Source organism: Parambassis ranga, chromosome 15, assembly GCF_900634625.1.
Source record: "Parambassis ranga chromosome 15, fParRan2.1, whole genome shotgun sequence".
Taxonomy (NCBI): Eukaryota; Metazoa; Chordata; class Actinopteri; family Ambassidae; genus Parambassis; species Parambassis ranga.
Genome location: NC_041035.1, coordinates 5,022,151 through 5,038,184, shown reverse-complemented (window position 1 = coordinate 5,038,184; position 16,034 = coordinate 5,022,151). Strand labels below are relative to the sequence as shown.

The window sequence follows — 16,034 nt, the reverse complement described above, 5'->3', positions numbered from 1 at the left end:
TCCTTATTATCACGAGATCTATATTTCTTCTGTTGCCATGTCCTTTCTCATGTCCTCACCAGCAGAGATTAAATGCCAGCCCCTTCAAAGCTTAAAAGTTTATTGCATAACCTCCATCACAACGTGAAGTGACTTGTTGCTGAATGTGGAAACGGTGCTCTGGCCCTTTCACCCTCTTTACGCATCAAAAAAGTCAACTTGAGCCCCAAAATGTCAACTTTAAACTTCAAAAGGCTAACTTCAAAACACACCAAAGTTCGGGTTTATCTTTAAAGGTCTTCTATCTTTTAGGTTTTTTTTAACAAGATTAATCTCTGCAGCCATTTTTTGTCTCTATACTTGCCGGTGTGCACTTCTCAGATCCATGTACATCTTTGGAGGTTTTTCGGGCCTCCTTCTGAACGACGTGCTGGCCTACACTCCACCGTCCTGCCACGCCTTCTACAACTCAGCAATGTGTGCTGCAGCTGGACCAGGCCTGCGTTGCCACTGGGTCAACAGTAAATGTGTCCCCTGGGAGCAAAAACCAACAGACTACATTTCCCCTGCTCCTTTCTGCCCTACACGACCAGGTATGAGACACTGTGATCCTGTTTGTCCATCTTTGTCTCAGTATTTTCAATGTCATGTCAACAATTTTTTGAATCGTACAGCACAATTACACACAAGTGTTACCCCCAGAAGGCTTATTCTTTTATGAGAGCAGTAAATACTCTGAAGGTTTTGTGTTTGTACACAGTAATTATAGGAACAGGAGGTCAATTTTGTAACGATCAACTTATTTTAAAGTAATTTGGATGGGTCTAATCCAGATGTAGAGGCAGTAACTCATCCACATATTCACCTTCAGGCACTGAAACATAATATGTGCATGTGTCACTGCTGGTTAAAGTAAACAAGTCCACGTGGATTAACTGACTTTAAAGATTAGTGGCCTTTTAAATCCTCAACTTTATATCCCAGGTCAGTTTTCACTGATTTCTGGTTATTTCCATGTACAATCAAATGTCATAACAGATTAACATTAATTGCAGATATATGCATGTTTTTTTCCACCATTTTCTCCTCTTTAGTATATTAAGATTTTTAATAGTGTTTATGAAATGTAAATTGACTTTGACGTCCCAGGTACGTGTCCAGCCTCAGCATTAATTTTCCAGTTTTATATGTAGTCTACTAGATTAGCATATCATGTCTTGAAGTAAACTTACATAGCTTTCTCTTCATGTGTACATACAAAAACCCTTTGGTATATACCTAACACTAGGTTTATACTTGACTTCTGTTATACACACCTCGCAGAGAGCACAGACGAGCAGTGCTTCCGGTTCGCAGACTGCGCGAGCTGCACCTCCAACACACGAGGCTGTCAGTGGTGCGAAGACAGGAAGTGCATCTCTGCTTCGAGCAACTGCACCGTGGTACGTTGTGACCGGCTGAGTCAGACAGAGTGTAAAGTTTGTCACTATATATGAACACACACACACACACACTCATATGTTGTAATTAATGATTTTAGGGTGTGATGTGATTCATTTTAAAAACTGCTTTAAATGATTAGTGTTGCACCTCTTCAGCACTTTTCCTCATTTTCTGTTTTCTCTTTCTGTTTTTGATCCTGTCCCTGCTTTCTCTGTCTCTCTTTGTGTGTGTGTGTGTGTTGCTGCATGTTGCTTTCTCTGTGTGTGTGTGTGTGGGTTTAAATGTGAAACTGTTAATGATTTCTGTGTGTAGCTGACTCTGGAGCTGGCCCAGCAGCATGGCGGCGCTTTGTCTCTGTCTCCCCCTCCGTCCATGTTGTCTGAACATCAGCTGAGCTTGTGGAAACACGGAGCCCGAAGAAGGGGACATGTGTGTATTATTTGACACTTCCTGTTAGAGGGGGAGGTTGGGTTAAGGTCAGAAGTCAGAGTAACTCCTGGGGTTATGTGAAAAATTGGAGGTGAATTAATTCCATGCAGTTTTCCAACTACCACCGACTTTGAAAACGCTGACTGAAAAAGAACACCTTGTTGTTTTGAAACTTTAAAATCATTAAGTGATTTAGTACAGTGACACTTGATGCGATGAGGGGCCATGCTTTGCTATCCAAAGAGCGCTGATGATCAACCTTGGAGAACTACACTGGAAATCTGGGATAAGATACATTCTTGCACCACGTAGTCAGAACATCTTATTGAGGGGCACAGAGGGGCGGAGTTTGGATATTGGGACAGGGCCTCGGAATTATTCAAGTGGTAAATTTCCGTTAAGTAGCAGAAAATGTCTATTGACTGTGCTAAAAAGAGGTAAAATAATCCAAAAATATAAAAGAAAATGTCATATTTTTCTAAAATAGGATCTGCACTTCTCTCTTCACCCTTCATCTAACTTTGCAACAAAAAAAAAAGTTAGGGTCGTGTAAGTGTAATACACACAGCTTACATAATATAAGACTTGATAAAACTCTATATCAGTCTAACCTGTGCTTTGTATCGATTCTCACTCTGCATGTTCTGTTTGGCTGTTTGATCCACTGCAGTGATCGCACTACCTTCAACTTGTCTTGCACAGTTGTATTGATTTCTCCTGCTTTATTGTATTTACTGTCCAGACAGCACACATGACAAACTATAACTGCACTGATATTGTTTCCTTTTATGTGTGTGTGTGTGTGTGTGTGTTAACTGAAGTCGGTGAGAGAGCCATCCAGGTGTAAACGCAGGGAGGAGCAGGAGTGTTTCCGACTGGCCAACTGCAGGAGCTGCTCCCTGAACGTCAACTGTCAGTGGGAGCCGCAGCAGCAGGAGTGTCAAGCACTGCCTGGTGAGAACACACACACACACACACAGACCACCTGATGTCATATGGATTACATTAAATTCATCAAACTTTGAGCACCCACACAGATTCTTACATAAAGGCGTCCACTGATGTGTTCTTTGAAGTAATTACACTTACTTTCCCAGAGCTATTCAGGGTGTGTTGTGTCATATGAAACATACAGTGTACAAGACAGAGACCACACGTGCTTTAAAGTGCATGTTCCCACACTAACTCGCTGCCTATTCTTAGTGGTCTTCACAAATAAACACTCGGATACATCTGTGCAGGCATGGATGCTCCAAGGATTAACATGCACTCATGAACACACACACACACACACAGGCACAGCGGCAGAAAGAAGTAGGCCAATTAGAAGTGTTTACGGGATGTTCTGAATATGGATCCTTGGCTGACTAACTCACAAAGTTCTGCTGTGTAGCCTTTAGCTGAGGCTGCACGCACTTTGACTTTGGCACCAGCAAGGCTAAAGGCAGATGTAATACTCACGCTATTTGAATCGACGAGTGCTCCACTTCCATGCTGTTGTACTGTGCTAGGGGCGCCTACATGGACTTTAAGCTGAGGAGGATACTGTGTTTGCCTTCTTCTTTTTTTCCTCCTGTTGTACATGCAGTCTTAGAGGGCTTTTGTGTTCTTGTGTCTTGTGTTCTGTGGTGAGACATGTCTGAAACCAGGTGATGTTTGGTGGATAAGGTTTGGATGTTTGCCATATTTCCATTTGCAACCAATATTATCTCTTCACATATCCTTCCTATTTGTCATTAAACCCATGCAGCATTATGATTGTCATTAGTCAAATCAACCTTTTTATTAGAGTCAACATTTTTTTACAATATTATTGCAATTTGATACATAAATACAATATAAACCTGTCTAGGGTGTAATTGAAGATATTTGTGCTTCTTGCTGATATTATTTCCTACAGAGCCTGGGAAAGGATATGAAGGATTTATTTATTCATTTATTTACTGAGAAATGTTTGTGAGACCGTTAGATATCACAAAAGTTTCTCTGGATTTCACAAAAAGTGTTTCAGGACCTGGCAAAAAATTCATATTCCTTTATGTCCCTTCTGGGCTTCTGTAATTTCCTTTATATGCGGCACATCAGTTAATTTCCTGCTGGTTCTCCATTTGCATACAGTGTTAGCTCCTAGCTTGGCAGCATTATTTCCTTACAATACATGTTGTTTATTCTTATGAATCCAGGAGCTGTGATCAATTTCTCCTCCTCCTCGTTCTTAGTAGAGGGGAGTCACAAACATCGGAGCCTCTCCTATCTGTAAATCAGTTTCACTGAGCTACGTACACTTTCACAGCTTCCGCCAGCACATGGCTGACATCCCATCACCTCTCCTGGTCTTTGAATGTATAAACCATTTGAATCTTTCACTGTGGTTCCCATGGCCCGCACAGATGAAATGAATATGCCTTTGTGCGTGAATCCATTAGCGTGAGTCAAGACAAACAAAGCTATGTGTTTCTATATTTTTATGTGGAGATACGTTTTCAATTACGGCGAGGTTGGGTTAGTTATGGCTAATTATTCTAAATGGCCTGGCATGTTTATGTCTCCTTTTATACAAAGACTTTGCCCAATCTATTTGTTTTTACATGCCTCTGTTTTTTTAATCCCCTCATCTGTCTTTCTCCTCCTGCTTTGCTCCGTTATTACTCATTTCTATCGCCCGCTGAAATGAAATAAATAAATAAAGAGAGCAGGTATTTTCTTTTCTGTGGCATGATAGGGTTGGTGATGGAAGCCATTATGGCCCGTGAATGTAATCAGTCCCGGAGACCAAAAATAAGCAGCCCGCTCTCAGCGAAGGCAAAATGACTTTCTCTTCCCTTTCATCCCGGCTAATTGAACAGCCTCTCTACCATTATACTCTCCCACAAGTCGCTACAGTGACCCTGATAAAAAAAAACAACAACAAACTTATATACCAGCTTTATGGGTGAATTAATCTAACATATCTTTAACGTCTAGGAATTTTATTTGCATGAGGTAACATAAGAACATAAATCAGCCTCTCATGTTGCTTTAACACCTGAATCAGGAACAGTTCAAGCAAAGTCGACCGTCTTTTCAGTGATCGCCACATACTTCAGTGACTCAGACCCCGTTTACACATACATACCTTTCCCTTTGTTTGTGCCTTTCATTTACACATAAACAGAGTTTTCACCTCTGAAAACAATTCCACTCCAGCAAAAGTGGAGATTTTGGAAAACTCTGCATTTGCATTTGAATTTAAACTGACAAAAACTGAGTTTTCGGCAATCTGTGCATCAGTTCGTTTTTCTTTTTTTGTGTAGTACGGCTGCCAGAGTAGGTCGTAGTCTAGTAATCGAAGCATTCCGGGTAGCGTTTGCATTTCTGTTGGTGTAAGCACTTTTTACGTGTTTGCAAATACAGACTTGGAAGGACATGTTAAGCTGGATCCATACTCGAGGAGAACAAATAACGCGGAGGTACCATACTCCGCTGTGTGCATACGGCCCGCCCACTGCAGCACACGTCCCACACAAAAGGTTGACAATGCAATTGTATTGCAAATTGTGAGCACAGTCGTGGTTACCTGGCCTAACAAGCTGATAATGCTCAGAGGGCGCACAGCATGACAATAGATAGAAAGTTAGTATAGCTGATTGTAGCAGACCTCTGGTCTGTGTGCAATTAATTCTGTGAACGTGTGGATGACTGTCTGCTATAATACATCCCATTGATCACAACAATTCAACAATCACACAATTGTTCTCGCAGCGAGGAGAAAGTTCTTTGTTCCAGCTTTAGGACTCAGGGGTCGGCAATTTTGGAACAACTTCTGACACCTGGACTTCTGATTGGCTGGCACTGCTTTCTCCTTCTTCCTACACTGCCACCCACAGGCTTGGTGTAGTTATGATGGCTCTTGGGAGCGTATTTATCTGGGCCAATGTAATAGAAACTTTACACTATGTGTAAACATAGCGTCACCTGATGCTGCCCCCATTAGATGAATCTGTGTATATATATATATATATATACCAGCAGGCCTCTCACATATGTAGGATCTTTGCTTCTTGCCATTAAATGCCTTCTTGTTGTGCCCTTTTGGAATTGTTTCCTGGCTCTACCTGCCTGCCTGACTGATTCATGAAGGCGTTACCTCAAAAAGTAAACACTGTTCTGTATTATATCCTGCTGTCCTGTTCTTGCATGAGCTTCTTTATAAATGTCAACCTTTGGGTCAGGATGCTTCTGTGTTGTCTTGATATTCTGCATAACATTATAATAATCAGCTGAAGACTATTGTAATTATTCAAAGTCAAATATTGTATCGTTAAATGACAGCATGCTAAATGTGACAAGATAAAGTTTAATGTTAGCATGTTAGCACACCTCTAGTAAATACTGTTTGTGCTTCCCTGCTAGCGCCCATCTCGCTTTAGGTTGACTGCAGTTGGTCATGACAGCATGCTAGAATGCTAATGCTAAAAAGCTCATCATTTTAGCATCATAGCATGTTAGCATACCCCAAGAAGTATGTTTTGTGCTATCCTGCCAGCTGCCATTTTACTTTGAACTTACTGCATGAATGTTTATTATAGAATGCTGAACGTGTCGAGCTAAAGCTTAACAAAAATAAACATTGTGTTGTAGTTTTCTGCTGTGTGCTGCAAAAATGATTATGGTAGCATGCTGAAGTAATACTAAATAGGCTATACATTATGATTTATGGCATTATAAGACTTTTTTTTTACTGTAGTTTTACTTGTGTTTTATGGTCTCTGATGATGAGACCATGAGAAAGAATCATCGCACAGATGTAACTGGGGAGAGTGTGTTTGTGTGTGCAGGCCAGCTGTGCGGGGAGGGCTGGCACCACGTTGGGGAGGCCTGCCTGAGGATCAACTCCAGCAGAGAGAGCTACGATAACGCTCAGCACTACTGCAAAAACCTGGGAGGAAATATTGCCTCTCTGCTCACAGACAAACAGGTCAATTTTGTTCTGGAGGAGCTACAAAAACATCAGCTGCAAGATCAGGTGAGTAGAAGCTGATCCTGCAGTGTTAAATAACATGTGACGTCAGGACTCCTATGATACTCCTATGGTACAACAGCAGTATACCTCTTACCTCTTAGAGTTGTTAAATCACATCAGGGTCAGTATTAAGTGGAGATGACTAATTACCCACCTTATGGTTCATCCCAAGGGGATTATCCTAATGAATATATACATGTACAACATTAACCCCTTTCATTGAGAATGATGTGAAATATGAATATTGAATTAAGAGAGGCATGAGAATATATGATTATTTCCACAGTGCACCATGCACACACATACATTCTGAATGTAACTTAAACTGACAGCTGCTTTTACTTTTCTATCTTAATCAATGCATACAGCTGGGCTGATGTGGAATCCCACAGAGACACAATACACACTGCACCGCATCTGTCGCAGCTTGATTTATCAGGAAGTGCTAGACATGGCGTTACCATGGCATCATAAATAAATCATTATTTATAATTAGATGCCAGTGAATGTGATCATAAACGCTGATTTATTTAATGTGAGTGTATAACTAATCAATAAAAGAACCCAGCAAAGTGGTTTGTTGTTTAACTGTTTAAAAAATTTGCATTTTATCAACAAGCACTCGGCTTGTTGTGACGAATGCGCTTGGTGAATTGGCATTCGGTCTAATATCAAAATTTAGGCGAAAAACATTTTTACTGCACAGAAATGAATGGGATGAAATTCTCATCATAAAAAATGTGTGTTTCTCTTCTGTGCTACGGCAGGAGAAATACGAATAAATATTTGAGGACTGTTAACCCTTTCCTTTGGAGGGCTTTTGCATGCACCCAGCAATAAAAGTAATAAAACACTGCACACATATTGCATATCAAATTAAACTGGAGAAACTCTACTACAAGCACATATAAGTTATATTTACACAAATCAACCATAACTCCAACACAAATCAGCAAATCAATTATCAATCATCAACAGACAACAAAAAAAATGTTCATTTTTGCTGTGTGCCATCTTAATTTACAAAGAGCCAGAGGCATACAAACTAATAGTTACACAACTGAGTAAATCTCCCAGGTGTTCCCCTTATTACAAGACCAAAAGTATTCAAATACACCTTGTGGTTGCTGAGATACACTCTGTTCTATTTGGGCATGCCATGGGCAAGCTGAGGCCTTAAAAAAAACAGGTTTGGGGTGGAAAGGGTTAATAGCAATAATGCCTGTGTGAGAAAGTCTTCATTTCATTCTCAGCACCTACATTGTTTAGGATTGCCGTATAGTTGCTGTTTTGCAGTTTCAGAAGATGTTTTTTGGGAACCTGAAGTTTATAAAATAAATTGCAGCTGTGGGAAAATATCATTATGGCTCATCATGAAACAAAGCATCCTTGTTTTGTCAGTAAATAGTTCAAATGTTCATCGAACTGCACTTCAGTCAGGCTGCTGTAATTACAGTTCCCACTTTAGAAAGTCTTGAACGAGTTTCTAACAATTACAGTCATTTGCAGAAGGTTTGATTTAGGATCCGCTTTTATGTAAAACAACACTTCTTCTTCTCAGCGAAGACAGGCGGCTTCACAAAGTGTTTCACTGTGTGATCCCTCTCAGCTGTTAATTTTGGCATCATTTTCTCTGTTCTTGTTTTTGTTTCTAGGACACTGTCCCTGTGTTCGTACCAACCGAACACAATTAGGGCTCAATTATTTTCAATTACCAAAATAAAAGCATAGAGAGTTTATTACTGTTGTGATAGTGGCTTTTTTTATTTCTATTTTTTGTATTTAATTCTGTCAATAAAAGGATAATTTGATGTCTTAGAAATGATTCCCTGAATTCCTCTTTGCAAAAACCAAACATTACAGTCCAGTTCTACAAGAAGTATATCTCACTATGTGCTTATTATTATTAATTAATTTTAAAAAGTGATAAACATGATCAGTTCTGCAGCCTCTGGTGTTTCTCAGCAGAGGTTATCTCCGTGGGTCGGCCTGAGGAAGATTAATGTGTCGTACTGGGGATGGGAAGACACTTCACCCTTCACCAACACCAGCCTGCGGTGGTTACCCGGAGAGCCGAGTGACTCTGGCTTTTGTGCCTACTTGGAAAAAGCGCAGGTTGCTGGTCTCAAAGCCAATCCTTGCACCGCCACCACCGATGGCCTGATCTGTGAAAAACCTGCGGGTGAGAAAAAAACAAACAAACATTAAATCATATCCTTTCACCTCACCTTCTCCATCACCTTAAACGCATGGTTCTGTCTGTTGCTCAGGGAGTCCACAGGGTCAGAGTGCGCGTCCCTGTAAGACGCCCTGCGCTCTGCGGACCAGCTGTGCCAACTGTACCAGCCAGGCCATGGAGTGCATGTGGTGTGGTAACACCCAGCGCTGCGTGGACTCGTCGGCGTACGTCATCTCTTTTCCCTATGGACAGTGTCTGGAGTGGCAGACTCAAGAGTGCGCTGGTGAGACTTTATAAAGTTCTTCTGGCACATTTTAAAGAGAAAAAGCAACATTTATCTGACAGTTAAGAGCTTCAAGGTATTACCTGTATCACTACTGACAGTATAGGCAAAATGTCAGATAATGGGATGGTTTAAGATTTTTCTGAAGATGCAATCGTTGCTGTATTTTATCCGTGATATTTTTATAGTTACACAAACTCTTATGGTAGTCACTCTCCACATAGGCATGTACACCGATCAGGCATAACATTATGACCACCAGTCATTGTGTTGGGCCCCTTTTGCTGTCAAAACAACCCTGACCCATCGTGGCACAGACTCCACTAGACCCCTGAAGGTATGCTGTGGTATCTGGCACCTTTAGTTCCTGTAAGTTGCGAGGTGTATCAGACATGTTTGTCCAGTACATCCCACAGATGCTCGATTGGATTGAGATGTGGGGAATTTGGAGGCCAAGTCAACACCTCAATCTAACCTCATCTAACCATTCCTGCGCCAAGTATTCTGATACCTTTTATATCAGAAACAACATTAACTTCTTCAGCAATTTGACCAACAGTAGCTAGACCATTGGATCGGACCACATGGGCCAGCCTACACTTCCCACATGCATCAAGAAACCTTGGCCTTCGCCATGACCCTGTTGCCACTCTTCCTTTTCTGGGACCACTTTTGATAGATATTGACCACTGCACACCGGGAACACCCCAGAAGAGCTGCAGTTTTGCATACTCTGACCCAGTCGTCTACCTGTTGCAATTTGTTCCTCATCAAACTCCCTCAAATCCTTATGCTTGCCCATTTTTCCAGCATCTCTGCAAGATGCTGCTCACTTGCTGCCTAATATAGCCCGCCCGCTAACAGGTGCCATGATGAAGAGATAATCAGTGTTATTCACATCACGTCACCTGTCAGTGGTCATAATGTTTTGACTGACCCGTGTATATTCAGCGTGTAGCTCGAGCAGCTCATACTTTCTCATGATGCCACTACAATGTTTAGAGTCATTACAGACTCCTATCGATCCCACCTTTATCAGCAGTCAAGGCTATACAGCCGCACATACACACTGACGACAAACCCGCACTCCCGACACTGAGGCGGTGCCACTTCTCTCTGTGTTGCGACAAGGCAGAAAATCAATCATTTACAATGACACACAACTGGATCAGTATGAAGTCCTCGCAGTATTCGTCGTTGTAATAAAACCTCCCTGGGCATAGTATAGGAGGGTACAGTTTGATCCCACTGACTAGTTTCCTGAATAGTTTCCAAATCCTCAATCTTACTACAATTTTTTTTTTCAAACTAGCCATATCAGTTAGTAGGTAAAGATATTATATTATATATTAATTAAGGTTTACAGTTCAACAAGTTTCTTCGAGAAGAAAAGTGTCCTCCTGAGGCAAAACTTTTTATTGTTTTCGTGTGATATCTCAAACAAAAAAATGATACCGTCCTAAAACTGATTATTATTCCTTACCGGTGCAGGCGGCCTACTGTTTGTATGCCTGTCTTTCTTTTTACCTATGGTTCTTACATAATGGCACTTTTATTACTCATACATCAGTTTGGTGGCAGAAGATGTGTGGGAGGACTTTCTTCCTTCTTCTTACCTTTGTTGCTCACAGCACAGTTATAATGCAACTAAATCTTGCCCTTCACATCCTCATATGAAGCATTGTCACACTTTTACAGACCTTCACTCTATGCTTATAGTTTCATATAACTTTCTGCTTTAGTTATTACTGGCTTGTTTTTGGAGGTCAGCTGAAGGGTTCATCACCTCAGCTTGTGTTGGGCTTCCACTGAAAAAGCTCATGCTTGTCTGACAACCCAATTTGAACTGGGTTTTTTTAGATACTGTATTAATCCCAGAGGGAAATTCTTTACGGCTTCTGCCAAGCAGTCTTGCCCAAGAACACACACCCTGCTATACCACTGCACCACTGTTGTCCCCAAATACTTTCTTTATCAGATTGATTTGGCCCCAGGCTTTTAGTATCATTCACATTTTTTAGCCTGGTCCTGATCAAGGTTTCTTCCCTTTAAAGTGGAGTTTTTCCTCACCACTGTCCGCTTGCTTGGGGGTTCAGGCTCTGGGTTTCTGTAAAGCACCTGGAGACACTTTAGAAGAGGTGCTATATAAATAAAATTGAATTAAATTAAATCGAAGTGACTTTTAAAGGTTGATGTGTCAGGGTTTGCTGCTTGTAGCATCAGTACATCTTCTGTCGTGCTGCTGACAGTTGTTGCTGAACTGATGGGATGATAGAAACAGTATCAGATGTTTTTAAGTATGCAGTGCTGCAGTGATATGTCTTTGACACAGTGGGGCAGCTGGAGGTGTCTGGATGGCCTTAGTGACACCTAAGCAGACCCATTCCTCTATGCTCTGCAGGTTTAAATCCCGGTTTGATACTCCAGTCCTGGAGGAAAGCCTTCAGTGATCTGTTGTAGCATCACTCACAGAATGTTGTGTACCTTATAGTGCTGTGGGAAGAATGTGTGGAGGAGGCATTAAGCTTAAACTCAACAGATACCTGGACCTGGCAGCTGATGCTAAACTGTGGGGGTGGAGAACCATCCCGTAGAGACCCATAGATATTAACTGCAGGGCCTTTTGTTGCAGTATCTGCTGTCCTGAGAGAGAAGCTGTTGTGTGGGACAGGGTTCACCATCAAAGATCAGTTACATCATCAACAATCAAAGATCTGTCAGCAGCAATAGATCTGGATAGAGCAGCGTGACTTCACATAAGCTGAAGAGGAATGAGTAGAGTGCCCAGTTGAGAAGGCAGATGAAACTATCAGTAGTCCCACTCAACAGATAGATGCATAATCAACAAAGACATGTTCAGGACATGTAGCATTAGTAGCCGGATTTAGCTAAAATGACTGATGCTAACCAGTGAAATGATGCTTGGTTACCCGTGTGACATGCATGATGGGAAGAGCAGCACTTGATGAAGTGAAGCTGTAACGGGTTGATTTTCATGTGTATAACCGTGCGATCATGTACACACTACCCTTATTTTTGTATATCTTAAGTGGTAAAAATGACTGAATTGCGCTCACCAGGACATTCTGTTCTGGTCAATCACCATGTATATTTTGCTGTGCACACACATGTTGTTGTCGCTCATTTTGGTTTTGTTGGACAGGGATAGCCTTATTCTTTCCAAAGCAATCCTCATGACGTGTGCGTGTGTGCGTTTGCGGTCCATCCCTTTATGCTGTCTGTGCGCTCTTTTTGTAGCTTCACATGCTCGGAGAAGAGCGAAGGGGAAGGCAGCTTTGGCTCCTCCACTTGATGTATTATGTATAGAGGCTCACAGATCTGTATGCTACCGGCTTCAGCTTTGCTCACTGTCAAGTACTGTAGGAGCAAATGGATTACAGGAGATGAAGCCAGACGGTACGTGCTATCCAGGGACACCAAATATCAGACCCCATGTGATGAACAGAGTGTGGCACTGAGACGATTGTACTGAGAGAATTTTTGATAGGAAAAAAAAAACATTCCCCACAGTGGGAACTAGCGGTTCTTTCTTTGCTGCAACACAGATCACCTAAGTTCCTGAAAATATTTGTCATTGTTGTGTTATCCTATAGGTTATCCCTGTCAGTGAAGATGACTGATTGATAGAAGCACATATTGGGATAATGGTGAAAGGTCCAATAGAAATACGTGCTTGTTTTCTGCCTTTACTCACTCATGAAGTATGTATCGAGGGTTATATTTCATTTTCAGCCAGTAAAGTGGAAAATGTTTAGAAAATATTATACTCTAAAGGCTCTTAGTCTCAAAGCAAAAATATCAACTTAAAAAATATTTTTTAGTGACTGATGTTTTGTGGCAGTGTTTGTCCTCTTGAGTTTGGCCTAGTTGCCACATTTATGTTTTTTCTGTTTAATCCACACAACCACACACATACAATCAGGGTCATTATTATTACACTTACTTGACTTGCTTCAAATGTGTGGCCTTAGTCATTCAGGATTTTTTTGTGGCTCATATATAATTAAACAAACCAACATAATTATAAACATAAAGTTTGCCTTTGACTGAAGATGTGCTATGCTTTGGATCATGAGCTCTTCCTTTGCTCCTTCAATTGTTCTGGTGGTCCAAGTTCATATTGGTTTCATCAGTCTTTCAGAGAAAGTCAAGTCTGGCTTGTTTGACCAGCGGTTAAACTCATCATTTTTGTTCTACATTTTATTTTACACAATGAAAATAAAAAGTCTTTAAAATAAACTGTTTGTGATATAAAGATTCTGCAAAAACAGAAAGAAAATCTGCATCTAGGAAGCAACCAACAGTCAGACTCAGTGGCTAAAATATGCAGACTATCCCCAGTGGATGAGCCTTTAGGAATATTTACATTTATATAGCATGTGAAACAACATGTTTTTTTTTGTTAGTAGAAATGGTTAAACTTGGAAAATTGTTGTATGCACAAATTCTAGTTTATTTTGGTATGACATAGATCATGAACTTTTTAAAAATGCATGGCTAATCAATATTGACACTTCTAACAGTATATTTTGGACAGTGCTTTAACTGTATGCCACAGAACAATCTTTAGAAGCTCAACCTTTAACTTTATCCTGTATGTTTAGATTTTGCCAGTTTTCCTACCAGCATGACTTTATGTTCTTATTTTTAAATTCAAGAGAGTTGTTCTGTGCACATATGCTGCATTTGTAAGCGGTAACTCATATTTTGATTGCTGGGAGGTGCAATAAATGGAAATTAAATCACAGCTGTGTCTCACCTCCTGACATCAGTACAGAAGAGTTCTTTGCTGCTGAGCAGAGTAACACAGTGTTCAGACAGAATAATCACATTTTTTTTCAAAAAACTAAAACAAAAAATGGTTAAATTCGAGCAGTTTGATGTGCATAAATTCCAACAAACATCACAACATGGGGGTCCTTTAAGGGCTGTGAACGGATCACATGTTTGTTTTTTTAATTAAAAAATGTGTTTTCTGTGCTTGCAAAAAGAATACAGGCAATATCCAAATAGAAACAGCCTGGAGCTAATGCCATGTACAGTAATTGCACTAGGTACAGCTAAATCTATGCTGGTAACTACAACTAAAGGCTTGTGAACCCTCTAGGCACTCACATCCTATTTTTCCTCTTATCACCTCTCTTAATTATTGGAGTGGAACACAGATGAAGCCAGATAATTGGAAATGCTATTAAAAATAGAAAATACTCAAGCATAGAGAACATAGCAGGTAAATTACATTACACAAACTAAAGTTATATAACTGAACATCTGAGGACTTTCTTGTTCACGCGGTAATTTGTTTCGGCCTGCCGCCACACTTCCATATGAACTGATTTTACTTGTGCCGTTTAAGGTCCTCGGGGTGTGTTTCATCACAGCTGTGGCGTGCAGCCTGATGCCTGAAACATTTGATCCATTTGCTCTTTCTGATTTTGACATGTTTCACAAATGAATTGCAGTCAGGAGCTGCAAATGCACCTCGCTATGTGTGTTCAGGGAGGCAGTACGTGTGTGTGTGAGAGAGATTAACTCTGCATCTGGGCACTTTATAAGAAATGCAAGTAATCCTGTGGGACTGTCTGGTTGCAATCTATCCCATACTAGTGATAAAAGTGTAACAAGGCAAGACGCAGGTGATACTGACTCTTTTAGTTTCTTTTCTTTTTTTTATTTAAGTTGACTGATCTAATTTGACTCTTGAAATTCCTAAATCTTGTTGCTATTCGTGGTCGAGGACAAAGAAAAGATGCACAATTACTTGAGTTAATGCTGAAGTTAACCCTTTCAACCCCACAGCCGCCATTTTCAGCAGCTTTTGCATGTACCCAACAATAAAAGCCATAAAACCAGTGGCGTAGGAAGCATTAAAAATGTGGGGGGGACACCTTCTGTGGGTGGGTGGTGAAAAAAAGTACATCAGTATATTATGAAATATAATATAATAATATGAAGTAGTTGCGATTTCCTGTGGATTTTAACAGGTTGTTAAACTATTTTACCTACAGAAGTAAACACTTAATGACTATTTCAGAGACAGATTCAACAAAAACTCGTGACAAACAGAAACTAATTCCAAGTGAAACAACAGTTTTGCCAAACAGACTGGTGCTACTACACTAACAGCCTCCATATCTGAGGCCTTCTCTCATTTACAGAGACAAAAAACTGGCAAATCCCATAGAAAAATGAACCAAACTGCTTAATGCAGATAATACTGAAACACTAAAAATACTAACTTACTCTTTACTTTTATTTGCTTATAAAACTGCTGAATTCACAACAAACCTTGTGGATGTGTTTATAATGATGCGCTGCCTCATCTGCTGCATCAGTGTGTCCCTGTTCATATAATGCTCCACTGTGTCCTGACGGTCCATCACATGTATTTTATTCTTGCTGATAAGAATAGGAGCAGGTGGCTGTGTGCACTGGCTAGGCGAGGCTGAAGCTAGAAGGCTAACAGGGGCTAACCTGCCTCATTACAATATGGGTTAATGCTGAAAACAACTCTAACTCTCCGTGTCTTTGTTAGAAATCTCCTCGTGTCCATTGTGTGTGGGGAGGCAGCAGAAAACTTTTCTAAGTCAACCTAATGTCACCTGGGGCCATGTGACAAACAGTCAGGCTTCAGCATGAGCTGGACTTTGTGGGATGACACTGACGTCACCTCCTCCAGCTTCGAGCAGCACTGACGG

The 16,034-nt window shown here is 40.7% G+C and overlaps 1 protein-coding gene across 5 annotated transcripts in view; it reads left to right on the top strand.

The window, feature by feature from the left end:
* Positions 1-16,034, top strand: part of atrnl1a (attractin-like 1a) — a 180,322-nt gene that overhangs the window by 49,582 nt on the left and 114,706 nt on the right. For 2 of the 5 annotated variants that reach the window (XM_028423946.1, XM_028423944.1), the window contains exons 12-18: positions 361-572; positions 1,303-1,421; positions 1,735-1,851; positions 2,673-2,805; positions 6,669-6,856; positions 8,819-9,035; positions 9,124-9,315. In XM_028423946.1, coding sequence (XP_028279747.1) covers positions 361-572; positions 1,303-1,421; positions 1,735-1,851; positions 2,673-2,805; positions 6,669-6,856; positions 8,819-9,035; positions 9,124-9,315 — 1,178 coding nt within the window. The remainder of the gene's footprint in view (positions 1-360; positions 573-1,302; positions 1,422-1,734; positions 1,852-2,672; positions 2,806-6,668; positions 6,857-8,818; positions 9,036-9,123; positions 9,316-16,034) is intronic. The other 3 variants (XM_028423945.1, XM_028423948.1, XM_028423947.1) reach the window with 3 other exon arrangements.